Source organism: Homarus americanus, unplaced genomic scaffold (genome assembly GCF_018991925.1).
Source record: "Homarus americanus isolate GMGI-L3 unplaced genomic scaffold, GMGI_Hamer_2.0 scaffold16430, whole genome shotgun sequence".
Taxonomy (NCBI): Eukaryota; Metazoa; Arthropoda; class Malacostraca; order Decapoda; family Nephropidae; genus Homarus; species Homarus americanus.
Window position 1 is genome coordinate 2,673,555 of NW_024729259.1, and position 21,311 is coordinate 2,694,865.

At 42.3% G+C, this 21,311-nt stretch overlaps 2 protein-coding genes across 3 annotated transcripts; both read left to right on the forward strand.

Annotated features, from left to right (window-relative positions):
- The first annotated feature begins 358 nt into the window (after positions 1-358).
- On the forward strand, positions 359-10,224 carry LOC121866400 (WD repeat-containing protein 86-like). 2 transcript variants are annotated; one of them, XM_042366050.1, is made up of 10 exons: positions 359-430; positions 3,264-3,561; positions 4,773-4,894; positions 5,507-5,646; positions 5,922-6,083; positions 6,396-6,521; positions 6,757-6,937; positions 7,094-7,268; positions 8,900-8,983; positions 9,456-10,224. In XM_042366050.1, exons 2-10 carry the CDS (start codon positions 3,374-3,376, stop codon positions 9,589-9,591), a joined length of 1,314 nt encoding a protein of 437 aa, XP_042221984.1. In that variant the 5' UTR covers positions 359-430; positions 3,264-3,373; the 3' UTR covers positions 9,592-10,224. The 2 variants fall into 2 exon arrangements, with proteins under 2 accessions (XP_042221984.1, XP_042221985.1); XM_042366051.1 differs by lacking the exon at positions 8,900-8,983.
- Positions 10,225-11,877: 1,653 nt separating this feature from the next.
- On the forward strand, positions 11,878-20,805 carry LOC121866401 (WD repeat-containing protein 86-like). Its single transcript, XM_042366052.1, has 9 exons — positions 11,878-12,101; positions 13,313-13,576; positions 13,692-13,813; positions 16,722-16,867; positions 17,137-17,277; positions 17,847-17,972; positions 18,123-18,333; positions 18,777-18,951; positions 19,340-20,805. The coding sequence occupies exons 2-9, from the start codon at positions 13,392-13,394 to the stop codon at positions 19,464-19,466; spliced, it is 1,233 nt and encodes a 410-aa protein (XP_042221986.1). The 5' UTR covers positions 11,878-12,101; positions 13,313-13,391; the 3' UTR covers positions 19,467-20,805.
- Positions 20,806-21,311: the final 506 nt, after the last annotated feature.

Sequence of the window (21,311 nt, forward strand, 5' to 3'; positions counted from 1 at the left end):
GAACAACCTAAACAAACAATTGGTTGCCTGTAAACAATGGATATAGAGACCTTAACTTACCAAAACAATAACAATAACGTAAACATAATGACAAACAACAATAATAAACAACAGAAAAAAAACAAGCGAGAAAGAGAGCGAACCAAACAGTTGTCAACAGAACACGTAGACAAAATTGTGTGTCTCTAAGTGGTGTATGTGTGTGTGTGTGTGTGTGTGTGTGTGTGTGTATGTGTGTGTGTGTGTGTACATCTCTCTCTCTCTCTCCGTGCGTGGGTGTAAACAGACAAAAAGGTGATAACTCTCTCTCAGGCGGCGTTGCTACACACACACACACACACACACACATACATTTCCACATACACCCCGGGCCAGCCAGTAGTCTAACTCACGGTGTATCGCCGCCAACACCTCACACCACCATGAAGCGGTAAGAAGTGTCTGTATGTCTGTCTATCTGTCTATCTGTCTGTCTATCTGTCTGTCTATCTCTGTCTGTGTATACTTCCTTCTGTTTTCTCTGTTTTATTTTTCTGTTTTTTTCCGTCTCTTTTTTTCTCATTCTTTCTCTCTTATTTATTCGTTTGTATTATTTTTTACTGTCTTCTTTTTCTCTCTGTTTATCTCTCTTATTTATTCGCATGTATTGCTTCTCCCTGTCTCTTTTTTTCTTCTGTCCATCTATATCTCTTATTTATCTGTCTTCTCCTGTCTCTAAATCATTTTATCCTCTCTATCTATCTATCTATCTATCTATCTATCTATCTATCTATCTATCTCCTCCGCTTTCAATATCTTATTTACACATAACAAAACAGTCATCAAATCAACTAACTTCTACTAATTACGTATCTTCAACAAATAAGTAATCTCCTTCAATTAATTAATCAACCCAACAAATATAATTAATCGTTTCTATATATAATCACGAAAACATCACAGGGAAGAAAATATGTTAATTACCCCTTAAAAATAATTATTAAAGTAACCATAGAAAATGTACATAACATCAAGAATTTATAAGCGTCCGAAAGAGTTGTTACTGTTGACATAATTATATAATTGTACTATGATTTTTAATGTGTTGAAATACCAGGTAACTTTGATAGAAATACCAGGTAACTTTGATGAAAATAACAGGTGTTATGTGTCGTGGTGAACAGGTGTTGTGTGTCGGGATGAACAGGTGTTTATGTGTCGTGATGAACAGGTGTTATGTGTCGGGATGAACAGGTGTTTATGTGTCGGGATGAACAGGTGTTATGTGTCGGGATGAACAGGTGTTATGTGTCGTGGTGAACATGTGTTATGTGTCGGGATGGACATGTGTTATGTGTCGTGGTAAACAGGTGTTATGTGTCGTGGTGAACAGGTGTTATGTGTCGTGGTGAACAGGTGTTATATATCGTGGTGAACAGGTGTTATGTGTCGGGATGACAGGTGTTATGTGTCGTGGTAAACAGGTGTTATGTGTCGTGGTGAACGTGGTGAACAGGTGTTATGTGTCGTGGTGAACATGTGTTATGTGTCGGGATGGACATGTGTTATGTGTCGTGGTAAACAGGTGTTATGTGTCGTGGTGAACAGGTGTTATGTGTCGTGGTGAACAGGTGTTATATATCGTGGTGAACAGGTGTTATGTGTCGGGATGAACAGGTGTTATGTGTCGGGATGAACAGGTGTTATGTGTCGGGATGAACAGGTGTTATGTGTCGGGATGAACAGGTGGTTTGTGTCGTGATGAGCAGGTGTTAAGTACAGGTACAGCGGGATAGCAAATGGTTGAAAACTAGAAATTATGTATTGATTGAGGAAGGAAGGGAGGGAGGGAGGGAGAGGAAAGGGAGGAGAGGAAAGGGAGGGAAGAGGTGGGTATGAGAGGGAGGGAATTTGAGGCGTGTAAAAATGGCAAGACTTTTAAGAAAAATGACGTTTATTATTATTAGTTTTTAAGTACTAATTTATTGAGGCGTTGACACCCCCCATAGAGGGTGTTGTAGTTACCAGGAGTCGGCTGCCACAACAACATTGACCGGTATCAGCTGTTGGAGTCCTCTTTTGATCACACAGCCACATTGTATAGTACCTTACACTAAATAAGGACCATTACTTAATAACATCAACCTCCCTTTTTTTGTTAACTGGCCATAGAGGATTATATAAACCAGTAGTCCCCAACATTTTGAGTCTCTGGGCCACATTTATCATTGTAAATATAATAGAGGGCGCCAAAACTTGGGGTCTAACTGTACATTCAAGGAAAAAAATCATATATCGTACAGCTATTTGCAGTTTTAGACGTCTAACTGTAATAAGTTACATGCTTTTTATATTTACTCTTGGAATATACATTCTACCAAACAGGGAGGTACTACCGCCTGGGAAGATATTGGGGGCATAATGTGTTGTCTAATGGTAGACCCTGCTGCTATTTATTTGACCAAGTCCCAGGTTGCTGATCTGACTTTCTGCCTCATTTACACACCATTGCAGGTTTCAATTGTTTCTCTTACTTTGACAACACAACATACATACAGTATATCGTTTATCACTCTTGATATATATAATATATATATATATATATATATTTCATGTAAATCCACAATGAAAACGTGGATAAGATAATTTGATATCATTACGGCCGGAACAACGGAGTACCTTAGCTTTCGTCTTTATTCAAGACATCTAAGGTACTCCGTTGTTTCCATTTTCCCGTGTGATTTTATCAAGATATATATATGTATATATATATATATATATATATATATATATATATATATATATATATATATATATATATATATATATTTCATGTAAATCCACAATGAAAACGTGGATAAGATAAATCTTGAATAAAGAGACGAAAGCTAAGGTACTCCGTTGTTTCCATTTTCCCGTGTGATTTTATCAAGATATATATATATATATATATATATATATATATATATATATATATATATATATATATATATATATATATATATATATATATATATATATATATATATATATCCACGTCAGGGTCATGTTCTTTCTCTCTTCATCATAGTGGGTGTGGACACCGGCCCCGCCCCGCAGCATGCTATCTCCTCTACCTCCCTCGACCACAATAATATACCCCTCATTCACCTGGACATGCAATAGACATCTCCCAACCACTGACCTTGCAACATACCTTTCCCCGCCCCGTGGACATGCAATATATTTCTCCCCGCCCACTTGGTCTTGCAACATACTCAAGGTAGCTGTTAACGTGTCTACAGGAGGAAGTAAAAGAAGCAGCAGCGGTGGCGGGCAGCAGCAAGTACAGCCGCTACAGCACCACCAGGAGGGAGGACCAGCAACACCAGCAGCAGGAAGGAACAGCAACAGGATGGGAGGTGGCAGCAGCAAGAACAAGACTAAGGGTCACCTGCTGGACACACTACATGACCATGACGGGAGCATCACCTGCATGACGCTCTCTGAGGACGGCTCCCTCCTGGTGACGGGGTCCTACGACATGACGGCCAAGATGTGGAGTACTATGAGTGAACCCACCGAGTGTCTTGGTGTACTCAAGTACGTGAACACTCTTACTTCAGGTATTTAATACCTACCCACCCCCACCTGACCGAACCTTACCTTACCTAACTCACGCTAACCTAACCTAACCTAACCTAACCTAACCTATCTTAACCTATCTTAGCCTAACCACATCATTAAATACGGTGCACCTCCCCTTAAAACCACGTCTCTTAGCACTGTTTATCTACCTATGAACCACGAGCCACGCGAGAGGTTGCGAGACTCAGTAACACATTACTTGGTTACACTGCACAAAAAACACACACAAGACTCAGTAAACTTAACTCACGTTCTAATAACTCCTGAGAAACCCCGGTACACACAACAACCACGATCAATACCAGTAATGTTTATGACCTTCTCGTCAGTAGAAGATGGAAACAGTACCACCTGGCCCTCCCTTCCTTACCCTCCCTGGCATTCCCTGATCCTCTCTAACCCCCCTTGACCCTCTTTGGCATTCACTGACACTCCCTGACATTCCTTGACACTCCCTGGCACTTCCTGGCACTATACTCACTGGGTATCTTCAACAGGAGCCACACTAACCATCCCTGGCACCTCTTGACCCTCCCTGGCACCCTCTAACCATCCCGGGCACCCCCTAACCATCCCGGGCACCCCCTGACCCTCCCTGGCACCCCTGACCCTCCCTGGCACCCCTAACCTCCCTGGCACCCCCTTGACCTCCTGGCCCTCTGACCCTCCTGGCACCCCTTGGCCCTTCCTGGCACCCCTAACCATCCCTGGCACCCCTGACCTCCTGGCACTCCCTGACCTCCCCTGACACCCTTGACCCTCTGGCTGACTCCTTGACCCCTGCAGCCCTTGACCCCCCCACCTCTCCCTGGCACCCCCTAACCTCCTGCACCCCTGACCCTCCCTGGCACCCCTTGACCTCCCTGGCACTCTTGACCCTCCCTGACCCTCCCTGGCACCCCTTGACCTCCCTGGCACCCCTAACATCCCCTGCACCCCCCTGACCCTCCTGGCACCCCCTTGACTCCCTGACCTCTGCCTCCCTGACACCCCTTGACCCTCCCTGGCACCCCTTGACCCTCCCTGACACCCCTTGACCCTCCCTGGCACCCCTTGACCCTCCCTGACACCCCTTGACCCTCCCTGGCACCCCTTGACTATCCCTGACACTCATTGACCCTCCCTGGCACTCCCTGGCACTATACACACCGGGTTATCTTCAACAGGGGCCACACTGGCAGGATCTGGTGTGTGACCATGAAAGGCACCTTCGTGTTTACGGGTTCTGAGGACAAGACCATTCGGAAGTGGGATATGTGTACCTCCGATTGTCTCTTTACCTACAGTGGTGAGTTTTACTAAGACATGTGCAACTCTTATTGGGTCATGTGCACGTCTGATTGGGTCATGTGCACATCTGATTGGGTCATGTGCACGTCTGATTGGGTCATGTACACCGAACACAATTAACACCAGGTAACGCACTACACCACCAGGTAACGCACTACACCACCAGGTAACGCACTACACCACCAGGTCACGCATGACACCACCAAGTAACGCTCTACACCACCAGGTAACGTACTACACCACCAGGTTACGCTCTACACCACCAGGTAACGCACTACACCACCAGGTAACGCTCTACACCACCAGGTAACGCTCTACACCACCAGGTAACGCACTGCACCACCAGGTAACGCACTACACCACCAGGTAACGCACTACACCACCAGGTAACGCACTACACCACCAGGTAACGCCTCTACACCACCAGGCAACGCACCTACCACCAGGTAACGCACTACACCACCAGGTAACGCACTACACCACCAGGTAACGCACTACACCACCAGGTAACGCACTACACCACCAGGTAACGCTCTACACCACCAGGTAACGCACTACACCACCAGGTAACGCACTACACCACCAGGTAACGCATAACACTCTCCCTCAGGACACGTGCAACAGGTTCATCGAATTATCTGCTCAGGGGACTTCATGTTCAGTACTTCCTATGACAAGACGGCCAGGGTGTGGGACCTTCACGCCGACGATGTTATGGAATCAGAGGAAGCCTGCGTCAGGATCCTTGAGGTGAGGAATGACCTCACTAACTTGACTCTCTCTCTCTCTCTCTCTCTCTCTCTCTCTCTCTGTTTATCTCTCTAGAAATTGGATATAAAATGAGATACCTTCTTTTTTTTAACAGTAATATCACCATAGTTCATTATATCCATTAATAATACCATAATACACCATCATTATTATTATCAGCACCATCACCAGCATCATCCTTACTGTCATCACCATTATCACCACCACCCCCTCCACCACCACCATCACCACTACTAACACCACTACTACCACAGGGTCACCAAATGGCTATATATCCCATCATCTTCATACCTGGCGACGATACCGGAGGCCTGAACGAGGAAGGACTACACATTAACCCAAGGGACTTGGTCATCACGGGCAGTACGGACACCACCGCCCGTTCCTGGTCCTTGGATATGGGAATCTGTATAAAGGTGAGGTTGACGGTGGTGTTGGGGTGGGTTGGTGCTAGGGTGGGGTGGGGTTGGGGTGCGTATGCTAGGGTGGGTTGGGGTAGTGTTAGCGTGGGTTGTGTAGTGTTATGGCGTGGGTTGGGGGTAGTGTTAGCGTGGGTGGGGTAGCTAGGGTGGTTGGGGTAGCGTTGGGGTGGGTTGGGGTAGTGTTAGCGTGGGTTGGGGTAGTGTTAGCGTGGGTTGGGGGAAGTGTGAGGTTGACTAGTTTAATTAAGGCTCAAGACTTCTTCCTATAACACTTAAGCAACACACTAATACGAATGTTTCCTACAGACGTTCAAGCAACACAGAGGGTCAGTGTCATGTATGGACACTGACCCAACGGGGAAGTTACTGTACACCGGCAGTGACGATTGTACTGTCAATGTGTGGGACATTAACAGTGGCCGATGTCTTAAGGTAAGTGATCTGGCCTCTCACACCTGTTTGACTCATACCCGACTAAATAACACCTCTTCAACTCACACCTGGCTATAACCTCTTTGACTCACACCTGGCTAACACCTCTTGACTCACACCTCTTTGATTCACACCTAGTTAAAACCTTTTGACTCACACCAGACGAAAAACCTGAATAACTCACACCTGTAACACCAGTCCCCCTCACCTCCCCTCCTCCTCCTCCTCCTCGCAGACTCTTGATGACCACAAAGGCTCGGTGACCTGCCTGAAGGTGGTGAATAAACTCCTGTACACCGGCAGTGCGGACTCAAAGGTCAAGTGCTGGGTGAGGGAGTTCGGTGACTGTACCCGCACCTACAAAATCAACAAGAGCGAAGGCGGTGTGGTGTGTTTCAAGTTCTACAGAGGTATATGTAAGTTTGACTCACTGGACTAGTATCAGTTTTTTTTTCCGTAAAGCGAAACATTGTTATTGTTTTGGGGATTTTTAACAGGGCTTTAATAACCTAACCTAACCTAATCTAATCTAACCATGAAATTACTTTAACACACTTCCTGGGTGGCTACAGTGTTCGTCGGCTACACAGACCACTCAGCCCGCGCCTACGATGCCAAGAGTGGATCTATGAAGAGAGATTACCGCGGCCACACTGACTCCATTAACTGCCTGACCGTGGCTGGTAATAAGCTGTACACGGCCAGCTCTGACGGCTCCCTCAGGGTATGGGACGCCTCCAAAGTCAGGTAAGATGAACATACTATCTATAAGTGTACAAAGTGAGGGCATGAGTGTACACGTGTGATTCTAAACAGCACATAGGTTGTACAAGGGAGCGTATATGTAAAATTATGTTCGCTTGGAAGGAATGAATACACACATACGCAATCATGTATATTTTATGCTTGTTCCTGGATATATGCTCATCTTACGCATGTTCTAGATTATTTGTTATTTTACGCATGTTCTAGACTGTGTTACGCTTATTCCAGTATGTAAACATTGTCTTGTACTTCTGTCTGTCAGAATCTTATGTGATTTTACGTCGCTTAAACAAGAACTTATTTTGTCTTAAGTTGGGCTTCAAGATTTTATTGTCTTAGGTTGGCTTAGATAACTTACTTTATCTTAAGATGGGCTAAAAGTATTTAAGTTGCCTTATGATGCTTTAAAAAAACCAATCCAGTCTTAAAAAACAAAAAAAAACATCAGCGCATCTATCGGTAATAACTATTTGGTATTAAAGTCGAATTATATGATCGTGTTTCATCTAAAAGGTAAATAAGTTATTTCTGTTCACTTTCTATTTTACTTATCTACCTTAACTAAACTAATTGTTGTAATATTAAGTGCACTGTATAATCCTATGTGAATAATAATAATAATAATAATAATAATAATAATAATAATAATAATAATAAATGGTGTGTGTACAGTCGGGGACAAAAGTTCGCTTCCCTATATAAAACTGAGTCACTAGAATGAATCTTTGAACTGATTCACCCTGACTGTCATCTGGTGCGGGTGTTGTTTCATCTCATTTGGGGGTCGATACTGTTTCATTTTGGGCGGGAGCGAACTTTTGACCCTGTCGGTATTTATTTTCACATAAAGATAACGCTCCGAGTCTATTTTGAGTATATATATATATATTTTTTTAAATACGGTTAGGATAGGATAGACTAGGTTAGGTTAAGACGAAACTTACCTAACCTAATTTAACTTTTATTGAGGAAAAAACTAACTCAACCTAACCTAACCTGTATCTAGGACGAAATTAACATTACCTAACCTGTATTTAGCATAGAACTAGCGCTAGTATTAATTATTCTTTAACTGGAGATTCATATCTCTCATGGTTTCCACAAATGTTTTTTTTTTCACAGCCTTTACTAAACATTGTTACTATATTCACCTCATCTTAAACAAATTATTTATCTGTCAAAACAATCCTTCGCTCTGGCTTTCTTTTATAATATCTAAGTATGATAAATATTATTGGATTACCTGAAGATTATCACCCTAACTTAACCAAACCTAACCTAACCTAACCTAACTTAACCAAACCTAACCTAACCTCACAGATAGTGCTATGGTGGTTAATCATTAGGTGAAGTAAGCTGGGATGGTTAATCTAAAGGTGATCTATTTTGTTTGCCCTCTATTAAGCTTTGTATCCAGTTGTCTTCAGTTCGTCATGCTGTCACGTTTAGTTCCCTCCATAAAACAGTGCTGTAGTTCCCACCTCCTGTTTAATTCAAATCACCTTCCTAGCTGAGGGTCTTAAGTGTGTCCAGTCAGGCGGAGGAGAATTAGTGTAGGATGAAGGACTGTAGAGTGGTGTGTTCAGAGCCTGGAGCCTCCCTCTGTCTTGCAGTACAGACGACGAGCTCTTCGAGTTGGCGGTGGCCAAAGCCTCACGTAAAAGAACAGCTGTGAGTCCTATGGTTGGCGAGATGCGGTAAGTGAGTTTCCTCGACTCTCTTCTACGGTTAGGTAAGTCACCGTAATCGGACACTCTGTAACCGGACACACCGTAACCGGACTGACTTGATTTCGTCTGTGCTTGTGGGAATTCTTGAGACAGCGTAGGTCGAGGTGTGAATCGACATTAGATTTTACATGATTCAACGAGCAGTTGGTTGCACGTATTGTGGTTCTCTCTGTGCTGTCACGCCTTTCCTTAGCTGGTTAGTTGATTCCTTTACCTGGCTAGTTACCTCTTAATAAATAGCTGTCGAAGAATTTATGCCTTTCAGTGACCTCTACCTGCCTGTGACACTGACGAGGAAGAATCCAGCCTGATAATTGAGGATGATTTACGAGCACTTGATTTGCATGCTAGGAGAGTTATTTATTATCATTGCATTATCACCATGACTACCTTATCTAAAGAGGTAATACAGAAATTAGCTTTAATGTTTTTCTTGCAGTGATGAAACGACTTCTGAAGGGGACGACTCCGAGGAGGAAGAGAACAAGCCTATGGATCTGGATAAGTACCTCGACAAGTACCTGGGTGACGATGTGGACCCCGTGAGCAAACCTGAGGACTCCACACCTGTATAGAACCGTCAACCACACCTGTATAGAACCGTCAACCACACCTGTATAGAATCGTCAACCACACCTGTATAGAACCGTCAACCACACCTGTATAGAACCGTCAACCATACCTGTGTACAACTGTCAACCATACCTGTGTAGAACTGTCAACCATAGACACAACTTGCATAAAAGAACTGTCAATAATCCTTAATTTTTTTGGTGAAACCATGGAGAAATTTTACGAACGAAGGAAAGAGAGAAGACGAGGAAAGAAAGGAGGAATAGAATGACATTATAATAACAAAAACAATAAAATAAAGATTACAATTCTCAGTTTTCACATTTAAAAGAAAATAAACATTATGATTATCACCAACATTATCTTTTAACATCATCATTCATATTGTTCGTGTTTCTTAAGTCTGTGACGTCACCACCTGCCTCAGACTGTGTTGTAATGTTCAGTGTTAGAGAGTAACTATGTCCCTTTATATTCATCCACTATAACTGTGTCCATTAGATAAATATTCACTATATATATACATATTATATAATGACGACGACGTGCCTATACCACTTTTCATAAACACATACACTGTATTTTTGCATGCAGTCTGATAATAATGTATACCTAGCAATAAAATATTTGAATTATATTGTCTTTTTGTATATCTGAGAAAGAAAAAGATGTTTAGTCTCGTTTTAGATAAATAATGAAGAATTTGGGTACGAAAACGCTTGTGTTATGGTAGATGGGATAAAAACAAGTGACAATCGAGACTATAAATAATAAGGGACCCTTCATGTAAAGACCACCATGACCAAAACAATATTTACACTCACTAATAAATACACCAGTTATTCACTAAATCACCCACAGGTAAAAATAGTCTTACCAGTTCATAAATCAGATTTAAATAAGGAATTGCAGGGTGTTAAGGTGTTAGAATCTCAAGTCAGGAGTTTCATTTACAAGTACAGAAATCGAACACCCGAAATCCGACGAGTGGGGAGGGGAGGGAGGTGGGAGGGAGGTGGGAGGGAGAACAAGGGTGGGAGAGTACGGAGGAGGGGGAAAGGGAGGGTCGAGAGAAAGGGAGGGAAGAGGAAAGGAAGGAGGAGGATAGATTCTTAAAATATAATATGCTCTGGCAGGTAAATATGATCACGCGATATTGATTAATTTCTACAGCCATCTTAGAAATGGAGTCACCTGAAGATTAACCTCCCACCCCCAGCTTAACTCCCACCAGGTAGCGTTACGGTGTTTAATCGTCAGGTGAAATAAGCTTATGAGATTAATCTTCAGGTAAATCTTATAAAAAAACTGTGAGGTTAACAGCAAAGGTGTGGTGGTGTCAGCCGAGGGAGTGTGGTGATGGTGTCAGCCGAGGGAGTGTGGTGGTGGTGTCAGCCGAGGGAGTGTGGTGATGGTGTCAGCCGAGGGAGTGTGGTGATGGTGTCAGCCGAGGGAGTGTGGTGATGGTGCCAGCCGAGGGAGTGTGGTGGTGGTGTCAGCTGAGGGAGTGTGGTGGTGGTGCTGGGCGAGGGAGTGTGGTGGTGCTGTGCCGAGGGAGTGTGGTGGTGGTGTCACGAGGGAGGCATGGTGATGGTGTCAGCTGAGGGAGTGTGGGTGGGGTGGCCAGCCGAGGAGTGTGTGGGTGGGATGGTGTCAGCCGAGGAGGTGGTGGGGATGGTGTCAGCCGAGGAGGTGGTGGTGGTGGTGTAGCTGTGCCGAGGGAGTGTGGTGATGGTGTCAGCCAGAGGGAGTGTGGTGATGGTGGCCAGCTGAGGGAGTGTGGTGATGGTGTCAGCCGAGGGAGTGTGGTGGTGGTGTCAGCCGAGGGAGGTGGACAGGGGCCACGAGGGAGTGTGGTGATGGTGTCAGCCGAGGGAGTGTGGTGATGGTGTTAAATGAGGGGAGTGTGGTGGTGGTGGTGGTGGTGCCAGCTGAGGGAGTGTGGTGATGGTGGTGACGGTGTTAGCCGAGGGAGTGTGGTGCTGTAATGGTGGTAGTGGTGGTGTCAGCCCAGAGAGTGTAGTGGTGGTGGTGGTGGTGTCTGCTCTGGGGCAGTGTAGTGGTGGTAGTGGTGGTGTCAGCCCAACTACTGGGTGGTAGTGGTGATGTCAGCCCAGAGAGTGTAGTGGTGGTAGTGGTGGTGTCTGCCCAAGCAGTGTAGTGGTGGTAGTGGTGGTGTCAGCCCAAGTAGTGGTGGTAGTGGTGATGTCAGTCCAGGGAGTGTAGTGGTGGTAGTGGTGCAGTCAGCCCAGAGAGTGTAGTGATGATAGTGGTGTTAGTGGTGGTGTCAAACACGTCAGTACTACCACTGGGCCACCTGCCACCACCACACATACACACAGAGCGACAGTCCAGGTACTCAGTCATGCGAGGGGCGAGTAACAGTCTGTTCCTTCAGGCTACACAGTTACAGTCTATTTCTACAGCCTAGTTTACCAAGTTCCAGGTTAAGTGTAAGATCAACAGTCTAATTCTACAGTCAAATTTACAGTCTAACTCTACAGTCATACAGGTGAGTTTAGTTTACAGTTTAATTCAATTTCAAGTATTGAGAAGTGAGTGAGAAATCCAGTTCTTAACACCAGTCTACGCCAGTCTATGTCAGTCTATGTCAGTCTATTACCTCTCATGTAACCTGTCGTCATGTGATTGGTGATAGACAGGCGTGGGAATAATTGAGTTCGTGTGTGTGTGTGAGTGTGTGTGAGTGTGTGTGTGTGTGTGAGTGTGTGTGTGTGTGTGTGTGTGTGTGTGTGTGTGTTATGGTTACCGCGTCAGTAGTACCCACAACAACATTGATCCTCTCACCTCTGTGGACACCCAAGTATGGCCCCCTCCCTCACTCCCTTATACTTAATCTCCCTTATTTACATCTCTTACTCTCCCTTAATAACTCACTCTCCCTTAATATTTCCCTCTCCCTCACACTTACTCTCCCTTAATAACTCCCTCTCCCTTACTCACGTATTTAACTCATTTAATGACTCAAATGCGGTCGTTCACTCTCTTCATGACACATATACTGTAGACTCACGTGTGCTTACAGGTATGTCATACATGTGTGTTTATAGGTGTGTCATATACAGTAGACTCACGTGTGTTTACAAGTGTGGCATATAGACTCACGTGTGTTTACAGGTGTGTCATATAGACTCACGTGTGTTTACAGGTGTGTCATATATTTCATGAATTTTGTCATTAAATTTTATGAAACTTGAAATTTTGTTAAATCTATAATCGATATTTAGATGATAGTAAGTGTAAATAAATCATTTTATTTGATTAATTATAACAATGACGTATTTAGTGAGTGTGATGTTGTGTTTGTTTGTTTGTTTATTATTGCTTGTACACACACACACACACACACACACACACACACACACACACACACACACACACACACACACAAGATCTTTATGTTTTGGTGTGACCTAGCGACAGACTCCCCTCCCCTCCTAACCTCCTCCTCTCTCTCCCCCTCCTCCTTATGCCTCTTCCTCCCTTATCTCTCCGTCCTCTCCTTCCCTTTCACCTCCCTCCTACCCATCCTCATTATCTATCATCCCCTTCCCTTCCAATCCCCCTTACTTCTCCTCCTTTACTTCCCTTTTTCCTCTCCTTCCCCCTACTGGTGTGCTACCTGTTGCCTGTTGCGACAGGTAGTCACAGAGAGAGAGAGAGAGAGAGAGACTCCAAATATAACCTCTTTACCTTCTGCAGGAGTCACAACACCCCACGAGAAGAAGCAGCAGTACCAGCAGGAGGATACACACAGAGTAGCGAGAGAGAGAGAGGAAGGATGGGTAGCGGAATCACTAAAGAGTTGGGTAAGCTCCCTCTGGAGACCCTGTGTGACCACGACGGAGGCATCAACTGTATCGGCGCTTCTGACGATGAATCCCTCCTGGTGACGGGCTCTGAGGACAAGACTGCCAGGGTGTGGGCCATCGGGGGCAAAGAGACGGAGTGTATCGGTATTATAAAGTAAGTGTGTGTGTGTGTGTGTGTGTGTGTGTGTGTGTGTGTGTGTGTGTGTGTGTGTGTACCTCCTGATGCTGCTGCTGGTGTTGAGACATTAATACATTGTAACCTCCTCCAGGGGACACACGAGCTACATCACCTGCGTCACGGTTCACGACACCTTCGCCATTACCGGGTCTGCTGACAACACCTTGAGGAAGTGGGACATTATCGACTGTGATTGCTTGTACACCTATGAAGGTATTCTGTATGTTGATCTTTACCGTGTCAGTCATTACTCTCTATAGAAGGCTAAAGGTTGGAGAATAAATCGTGGTGAAGTTTACCTCCGAGATTATCATAAGGTATTGGCCAGTAGGGTTAAGAATGAGATAAGAAAAGCAAAGAGGAATAATGAACTGAAGATAGCAAGGGAGGCGAAGTCAAACCCTAAGGGATTCTTTCAAATCTATCAAACTAAAATACGAGAAAAGATTGGACCAATACAGTCAGATACCGACGAGCTAACGGATAACGACGGAGAAATGAGCAATAATCTGAACAGATATTTGTTAACAGTTTTCACCACCGAAAATTTAATCATGATACCGGAGGCACCGACTAGTGAAGAAAATAGATTAAGCGAGATAGTAGTGACTAGTAACGATGTTAGTAAGCAAATAGTCAAGTTAAAGCCTAATAAGTCACCATTTCCTTAGGAGATATTTGCCAGAGCATTACAGGAATGTAAGGAAGAGCTTAGTATGCCCTTAGCAAATTTGTTTAACATACCATTAAAAACGGGTGTAGTACCAGAATCCTGGAGAATAGCGAATGTAATAGCGATTTTCAAGAAGGGAGATAGATCACTATCCTCTAACTACCGTCCAATCAGTTTAACATCAATTGTAGGCAAATTCCTGGAAGCAATAATTTCAAAATCTATTCGAAATCACCTGGAGAAGCACAAGTTGATCAATGATTCCCAACATGGCTTCACAAGCGGGCGTTCATGTCTGACTAATCTATTAACATTCTTTTCAACTGTTTTCGAATCGGTGGACGACGGGCACGATTATGATGTGGTATATCTCGACTTTAGCAAAGACTTCGACAGAGTCCCCCACGAAAGACTAATGCGAAAAGTGGAGGCTCATGGCATTAAAGGTGATATTCTAAAATGGATTAGAGCAGGAAACAGGACAGGACAGGAAACAGTGAGTAAGCATTAACGGCACTAAATCCGATTGGAGTAACGTCACTAGTGGAGTACCTCAAAGCTCAGTACTTGGACCATTACTATTTATTGTATACATAAACGACATAGATATAGGCGTAGACAGCAACATAAGAAAATTTGCTGATGACACTAAAATAGGGTGTGTAATTAAATCTGACGAGAACTCCGCTAACTACCGGAAGATCTAAAAAAAAGATTTGCATAGTCTGAAAAATGGTAGATGAAATTTAATGTGGACAAATGTAAAGTACTTAGTTAGGAGATGTAAACAGAGAAACCAGACATCAGATGAACAACTTTGTTATAGAGAAATCCGACTGTGAGAAAGATTCAGGAGTAATGATAAGTTGGAATCTTAAACCAAGACAACAATGTGTATTTGCTCGAAACAAAGCTAACAAAGTACTTGAGTTCATACAAAGGAGTGTTAGTTACAAGACAAGCGAGGTTAACGTGCGTTTGTGAGACCTCACGTGGATTATGTCGCTCAGTTCTGGTCACCGTATTACAGAATGGATAGGAAATCCCGAGAAAGAATTCAGAGGAGAATGGAAAGTCAGGACTAAACAAAGGTGATATAACAAAGGTACTCAAACTATCCAACCAGGAGCGAACTCGTAGCAATGGTTTTAAATTAGAAAAATTTAGATTTAGGCGCGAGATAGATGAACACTGGTTTGAAAATATAGTAGAGGACGAGTGGAACAAGTTACCAAACATCATCATGAACTGGAACACGCTGGGTAGCTTCAAACATAGGTTGGATGGGTATATGAGCGATACGGGTTGGGTGTAAACGGGACTACCCAATATGGACCAATAGACCCGCTGCACTTTCCTCCATTCTTATGTTCCTGTGTTCTTATGTTCTTATCAATAATTACTCTCTATGTCACTTTACACTTATATCCACATCTACTCTCTACTTACTGTATATACATGTAAATCCTCACATAATAATTACGTTAACTTACACACATCCACAAATACTTCTTATGTCTACTTAAATACACACACAATCCACACACACTCCACACACAATCCACACACACTCCACACACACTCCACATAAAAACTAACTGTGTCAACAATACTCACAGCAACACAAATAATGAGTGAGGCAGCCAGCAGTCGTTAAGAAGAGATGATTGTCACTTTAATTTACCCAGTCTATAGGGTCCATAAGCTTGCGAGCTAGAGGGGTATATGTAACCAGCTTCTGCCAGGGTTTAGTCGACAAGAATGGTAGTCAAGTTTCCCTCGTAACTATTCAATAACATTACATATTAACACCACACTTTACACACATGATCACTGAATATTCCCGCGCCATTATTTTCAGCCATAACACCACAACGAGTCACACAAACACTAAATTATAGCCATACAAGAGTTAAGCATGGAACACTTTAGAAGCCAACGACGGTGCTGTCCTCTGCGTGTAAACAACATAACAGTGGAACTAAAAATTATACCCTTGTTGACGGTGCTGCCCTCTACGTGTAAACAACATAACAGTGGAACTAAAAATTATACCCTTGTTGACGGTGCTGCCCTCTACGTGTAAACATAACAGTGTGACTCAGAATGATACCCTAATTGACGTTACAATGTTAATACAACACTTTAATAACTAAGGTCTTAAAACCCGTAACTAAATCCAACAACCAATTGATAATTATGAGAAATAGAACTGTTTATGTTGATGTTATGATGTTATTAATGCACTTCAATAATCATAAGGTCTTTCAGTTGGTTGTTAAAGTTGTAATTACACTAGTTGTCCATTAATAATAAAGAAATATGAGATACAAATTTATTACCCACAGGTCATGTATCAACACCCACAGGTCACAGGGTCATGTATCATTACCCACAGGTCATGTATCAACACCCACAGGTCAAAAGGTCATGTATCATCACCCACAGGTCATGAATCACGCATCACCAGGGTGTTGTGTACGGGAGAATACTTAGTGAGCACCTCCCAGGACCACACCGCAAGAGCCTGGTACTTTGACGAAGATGATTTAGAGGAACACACCTCCAAGTCTGTCTGTATCAAGATCTTTGAGGTAAACATTGTCTCTCTCTGTCTCTCTCTCTCTCTCTCTCTCTCTCTCTCTCTATATATATATATATATCTCTCTCTCTCTCTCTCTCTCTCTCTCTTTCATTTTTCAGTAGCTGTGTATCTATATTTCACAGGGCCACAGTGACTATTAGTAGCATACACAGGGCCACAGGGTCACAGTAACCAAGCCCTAATGTTCCACAGGGCCACAGTAACCATACACCTAATGTTCCACAGGGCCACAGTAACCATACACCTAATGTTCCACAGGGCCACACTGCGGGTATCTACTGTCAAGTGATCATACCGGGAGTTCTTGACACCGAGATGGGCTCAGGTGATGTAATAATTACCGGGAGCCTCGACTGTACCGCTCGTTCATGGTCCTTTACTACCGGGAAGTGTTTGAAGGTGAGCTGTATCCCGGTGCCCAGTGTAAATACCCACAATACCCAAGGTTAGGTTAGGTTATAGTGTTAGGTTAGGTTACGTTACGTTATAGTGTTAGGTTAGGTTATGTTATAGTTTTAGGTTAGGTTACGTTATAGTGTTAGGTTAGGTAAGGTTAGGTTAGGTTATAGTGTTAGGTTAGGTTACGTTATAGTGTTAGGTTAGGTTATAGTGTTAGGTTAGGTTACGTTATAGTGTTAGGTTAGGTAAGGTTAGGTTAGGTTATAGTGTTAGGTTAGGTTACGTTATAGTGTTAGGTTAGGTAAGGTTAGGTTAGGTTATAGTGTTAGGTTAGGTAAGGTTAGGTTAGGTTATCGTGTTAGGTTAGGTTACGTTATAGTGTTAGGTTAGGTTACGTTATAGTGTTAGGTTAGGTTAGGTTATAGTGTTAGGTTAGGTTAGGTTAGGTTAGGATCCTAATTATAAGAAGTTACAAACGCCTGTCCTTCATTGTACCCATATGTACGGATTATATAATTATATACATGAACAGTTACTTTTAAATGCTTGTATTTCTTTTTCTGACCCAGAAATTTGAGGGCCACACAGAATGCGTTAGTTGCATGGCCACAGATGTAACGGGAAAAGTGTTGTATACAGGTGGTGCTGACAAGACCCTTCGTAGCTGGGACGTGGCCACAGCCGTCTGCTATAGGGTAAGTGGCCAACAAACTTCACCTGTTATAGGTTAAGTGGCCATAACATTCACCTGTTATAGGGTAAGTGGCCACATTCTTCACCTGCTATAGAAATACATGGCCACATCCCTCAATGCATTACATATTAATCACAGGTTTTCCCTACAGGTGTTTAAGGGTCACCTGGGTCAAATAGTGTGTATGGTGGTCCTCAAACAGCTGGTGTACAGTGGTGACGGAGTTGGTGAGGTGAAGTGTTGGGATGCTGGTTCGCCAGAGACTGTCACTATTAAGACTAAGGCGACTGAAGTGGGCCCCATGACCACCTTCTACGGTCACAAGAACACAGTCAATGCTATAAAGTTCCACCGTGGCTTGTGTAAGTCTGTGTTGAGTCTGTGTTGAGTCTGTGTTGCGTCTGTGTTACTTTTGTGTTGCTTTTGTGTTGCGTTCTGTGTTGCGTTCTGTGTTGAGTCTGTGTTGCGTCTGTGTTGCTCCTGTGTTGCTCCTGTGTTGAGTCTGTGTTGCGTCTGTATTGCGTCTGTGTTGCTCCTGTGTTGAGTCTGTGTTGAGTCTGTGTTGCGTCTGTGTTGAGTCTGTGTTGCGTCTGTGTTGAGTCTGTGTTGAGTGTGTATAACCCAAGTGTATTATTTTGTAGTGTTTCCCCTGCAATGTACAGCATAATGTGTACACCCTTTAATGTACAGTCCACCTTTTACAGTGTACAACCTTCTATCTGCAGTATACATCCATCCCCTACAGTATACAACCTTCCCCTACAGTATACAACCTTCCCCTACAGTATACAACCTTCCCCTACAGTATACACGGCCAGCAGCGACAACTACATCAGGGCCTTTGACGCTAAGACCTCAGAACCGCGAGCAATTTACGAGGGTCACAAAATTGGTGTTAACTGCATCATAATCTGCGCCTCTAAATTATACAGCGGCTCTACTGACACTACCCTCATTGTGTGGGGCCTGTCCAAACTCGGGTAAGCTAACTGTCTATCTGTGCCGTGTGTCTGTGGTTACATAGAAGGCTAGAGGATTAATATTTGAGGGAGAGATATGGGTCTGGAGGTATTGTATGGAGAGATGCCTGGGTTATGTTTATTTACGAAGACTGCTGGGTAATAATAATAATAATAACTAATAGTAATAATAAATAAGAATAATAGTAAATAATAATAATAATAATACTAATAATAACAATAAATAATAATAATAATAAACTGTTTTTACATCCTATATATATAATAAACTTTAGAGATTCTCCAAACATCATAAGATCCAGCCAACCAACCAATTAGTTCCTTACATCATTAACTTATACACATTGCTCTCTAGTATCAGACATAATATTTTATAATATTGTTTCAGTAACGAAAATGAAGAGGAAGCCAGCGACGATGATGATGGTGATAATGATAGCTCAAGCAGTGGTGACAGCTCAAGCAGTGATGACAGCTCAAGCAGTGGGAAGAAAGGCGTGAAACATATCGTATAGGTGGATAATGAATATGAAGAAGGAAGCACAGATGAAGGCAGGAGATATAGAGAAAAGAATTGACTCAGAAAATGGAAAGACCAAAATATAGTCAAAGTATTTAAGAGAAAATATTAAAAATAGAAAATTGACTGATGAGTTCTAGGTAGACTCAATCAGATTTAAATAATGACGACGATTGTGAACTCTGATTCCTTAAGTATAGTGATTTTGTGTTATATTAAGTTTATTATGGTTTAGTACACCTGTTCAATTCTCTTATACAGGGTGTCTCAAAAAAAGAATTAGAGGCTGTACGCTAACTGAATACTTGAACAACAATAACAACAACAACAACAACAACAACATCTCCTCAGTTGTTGTTGTTGTTGTTCTCCCACAAGTTGTAAAATAATTCTTCACGTCATCCACACGGGGAAATATGTAAGGTAATATTTATAGTACATATTATTTTTTGAGACACCCTGTTGTTTCAGTAATGTGTGATGCCTCATAGGATTTGTTGCTAGTCAGGGAAACCTATTCACTATACCTAACCTAACCTAACCTAACCTAACCTGGATAATATCACCAATAAATCCGGATTGTGAGTAAAAATCGTAATTGTGGAAAGAATTTAATCTGAGAATGTTCCTTTATTTTTTTTTTTTTAGTATTAGTGTTAAGGATGTATATTATTCTTAAGTTATTGAGGATTACAGAATTATAGAAGAATATATATGGTAATTAAGACCTTGTATTTATTATGGTGAAATTATTATAGTTACATTATACAGTTACGTATATAATGCTACATCAATTAAGTCTAGTATATTATAAACACTAAAATTATCAATTGCATTACTGTACAACTCACATTATTCCAAGTGTTCATCTAACATAAACAAGTGGTGACGTAAGACAATTGTGTGACGTAAGCAAAGTGTGACGTCACCAAATTGTATGACGTAAGCAAAGTGTGACGTCAGTAAATTGTATGACGTAAGTAAAGTGTGACGTCAACAAGTCCTCTGATCTCGTAACAAAAATTATCAAGTTCTAGTTTTGAGTTACATGATTTTCCGGATATTCGAGAACTTGGATTTTAGTTTCGGATACCGATAGCCTTAATAACTTAGTACTCTGGGAACTACTCTAGGTACTCTTGTTACTAGGCACTCATATGTCAGGTCAGGTCAGGTCAGGTCACAGTTATAGTGAAGGTTAATTCTTGTTATCATTCTAACTTGTTCTTTGTCGAATGTTTATTTTTTTCTGTAATATTTTAAGGTCTATTGGATCACCTGAAGATTAGACACCCCTAGCTTATTTTACCTGATGATTAAATGCCTTAACGATACCTGGGGGGTTTTAGGTTAGGTTAGGTTAAGTTAGGTTAGGTTAGATTAGGTTAGGTTAGGTTAGATAATCTTAAGGTGACATAAACTAGGGGTGTCTAATCTTCAGGTGATCCTATTGTTTATTCATTGATGTTAAAAAAAAAGATATATGTTTTATTTTCAAATTTATAGAACTATATATTTATCCTAATTAAAAATATAATAAGTAATATTAGTGAAAAAAAATACAACTGTAGTTTTATGAAGATATACATGACAACACTATATGACTCGTTCAGTATATAACTCATTAATAAACGGCAAAAACAAAATCTAAGTCGATGTGTTTTTGTATTTTTAGAAGACTTACCTAAGATCCTTGGTAAGTATTGATTTACTCCCAATACTTAGAGTAGGATTCACCTTTACGTCTGTTACCCACTAGGACTAGGTGAAGGTTGTTGATAAATAGTATTTGCGCGGGAAATGAGGAAGCATTGTGATTGGTTACTGATGAGTGATGTCA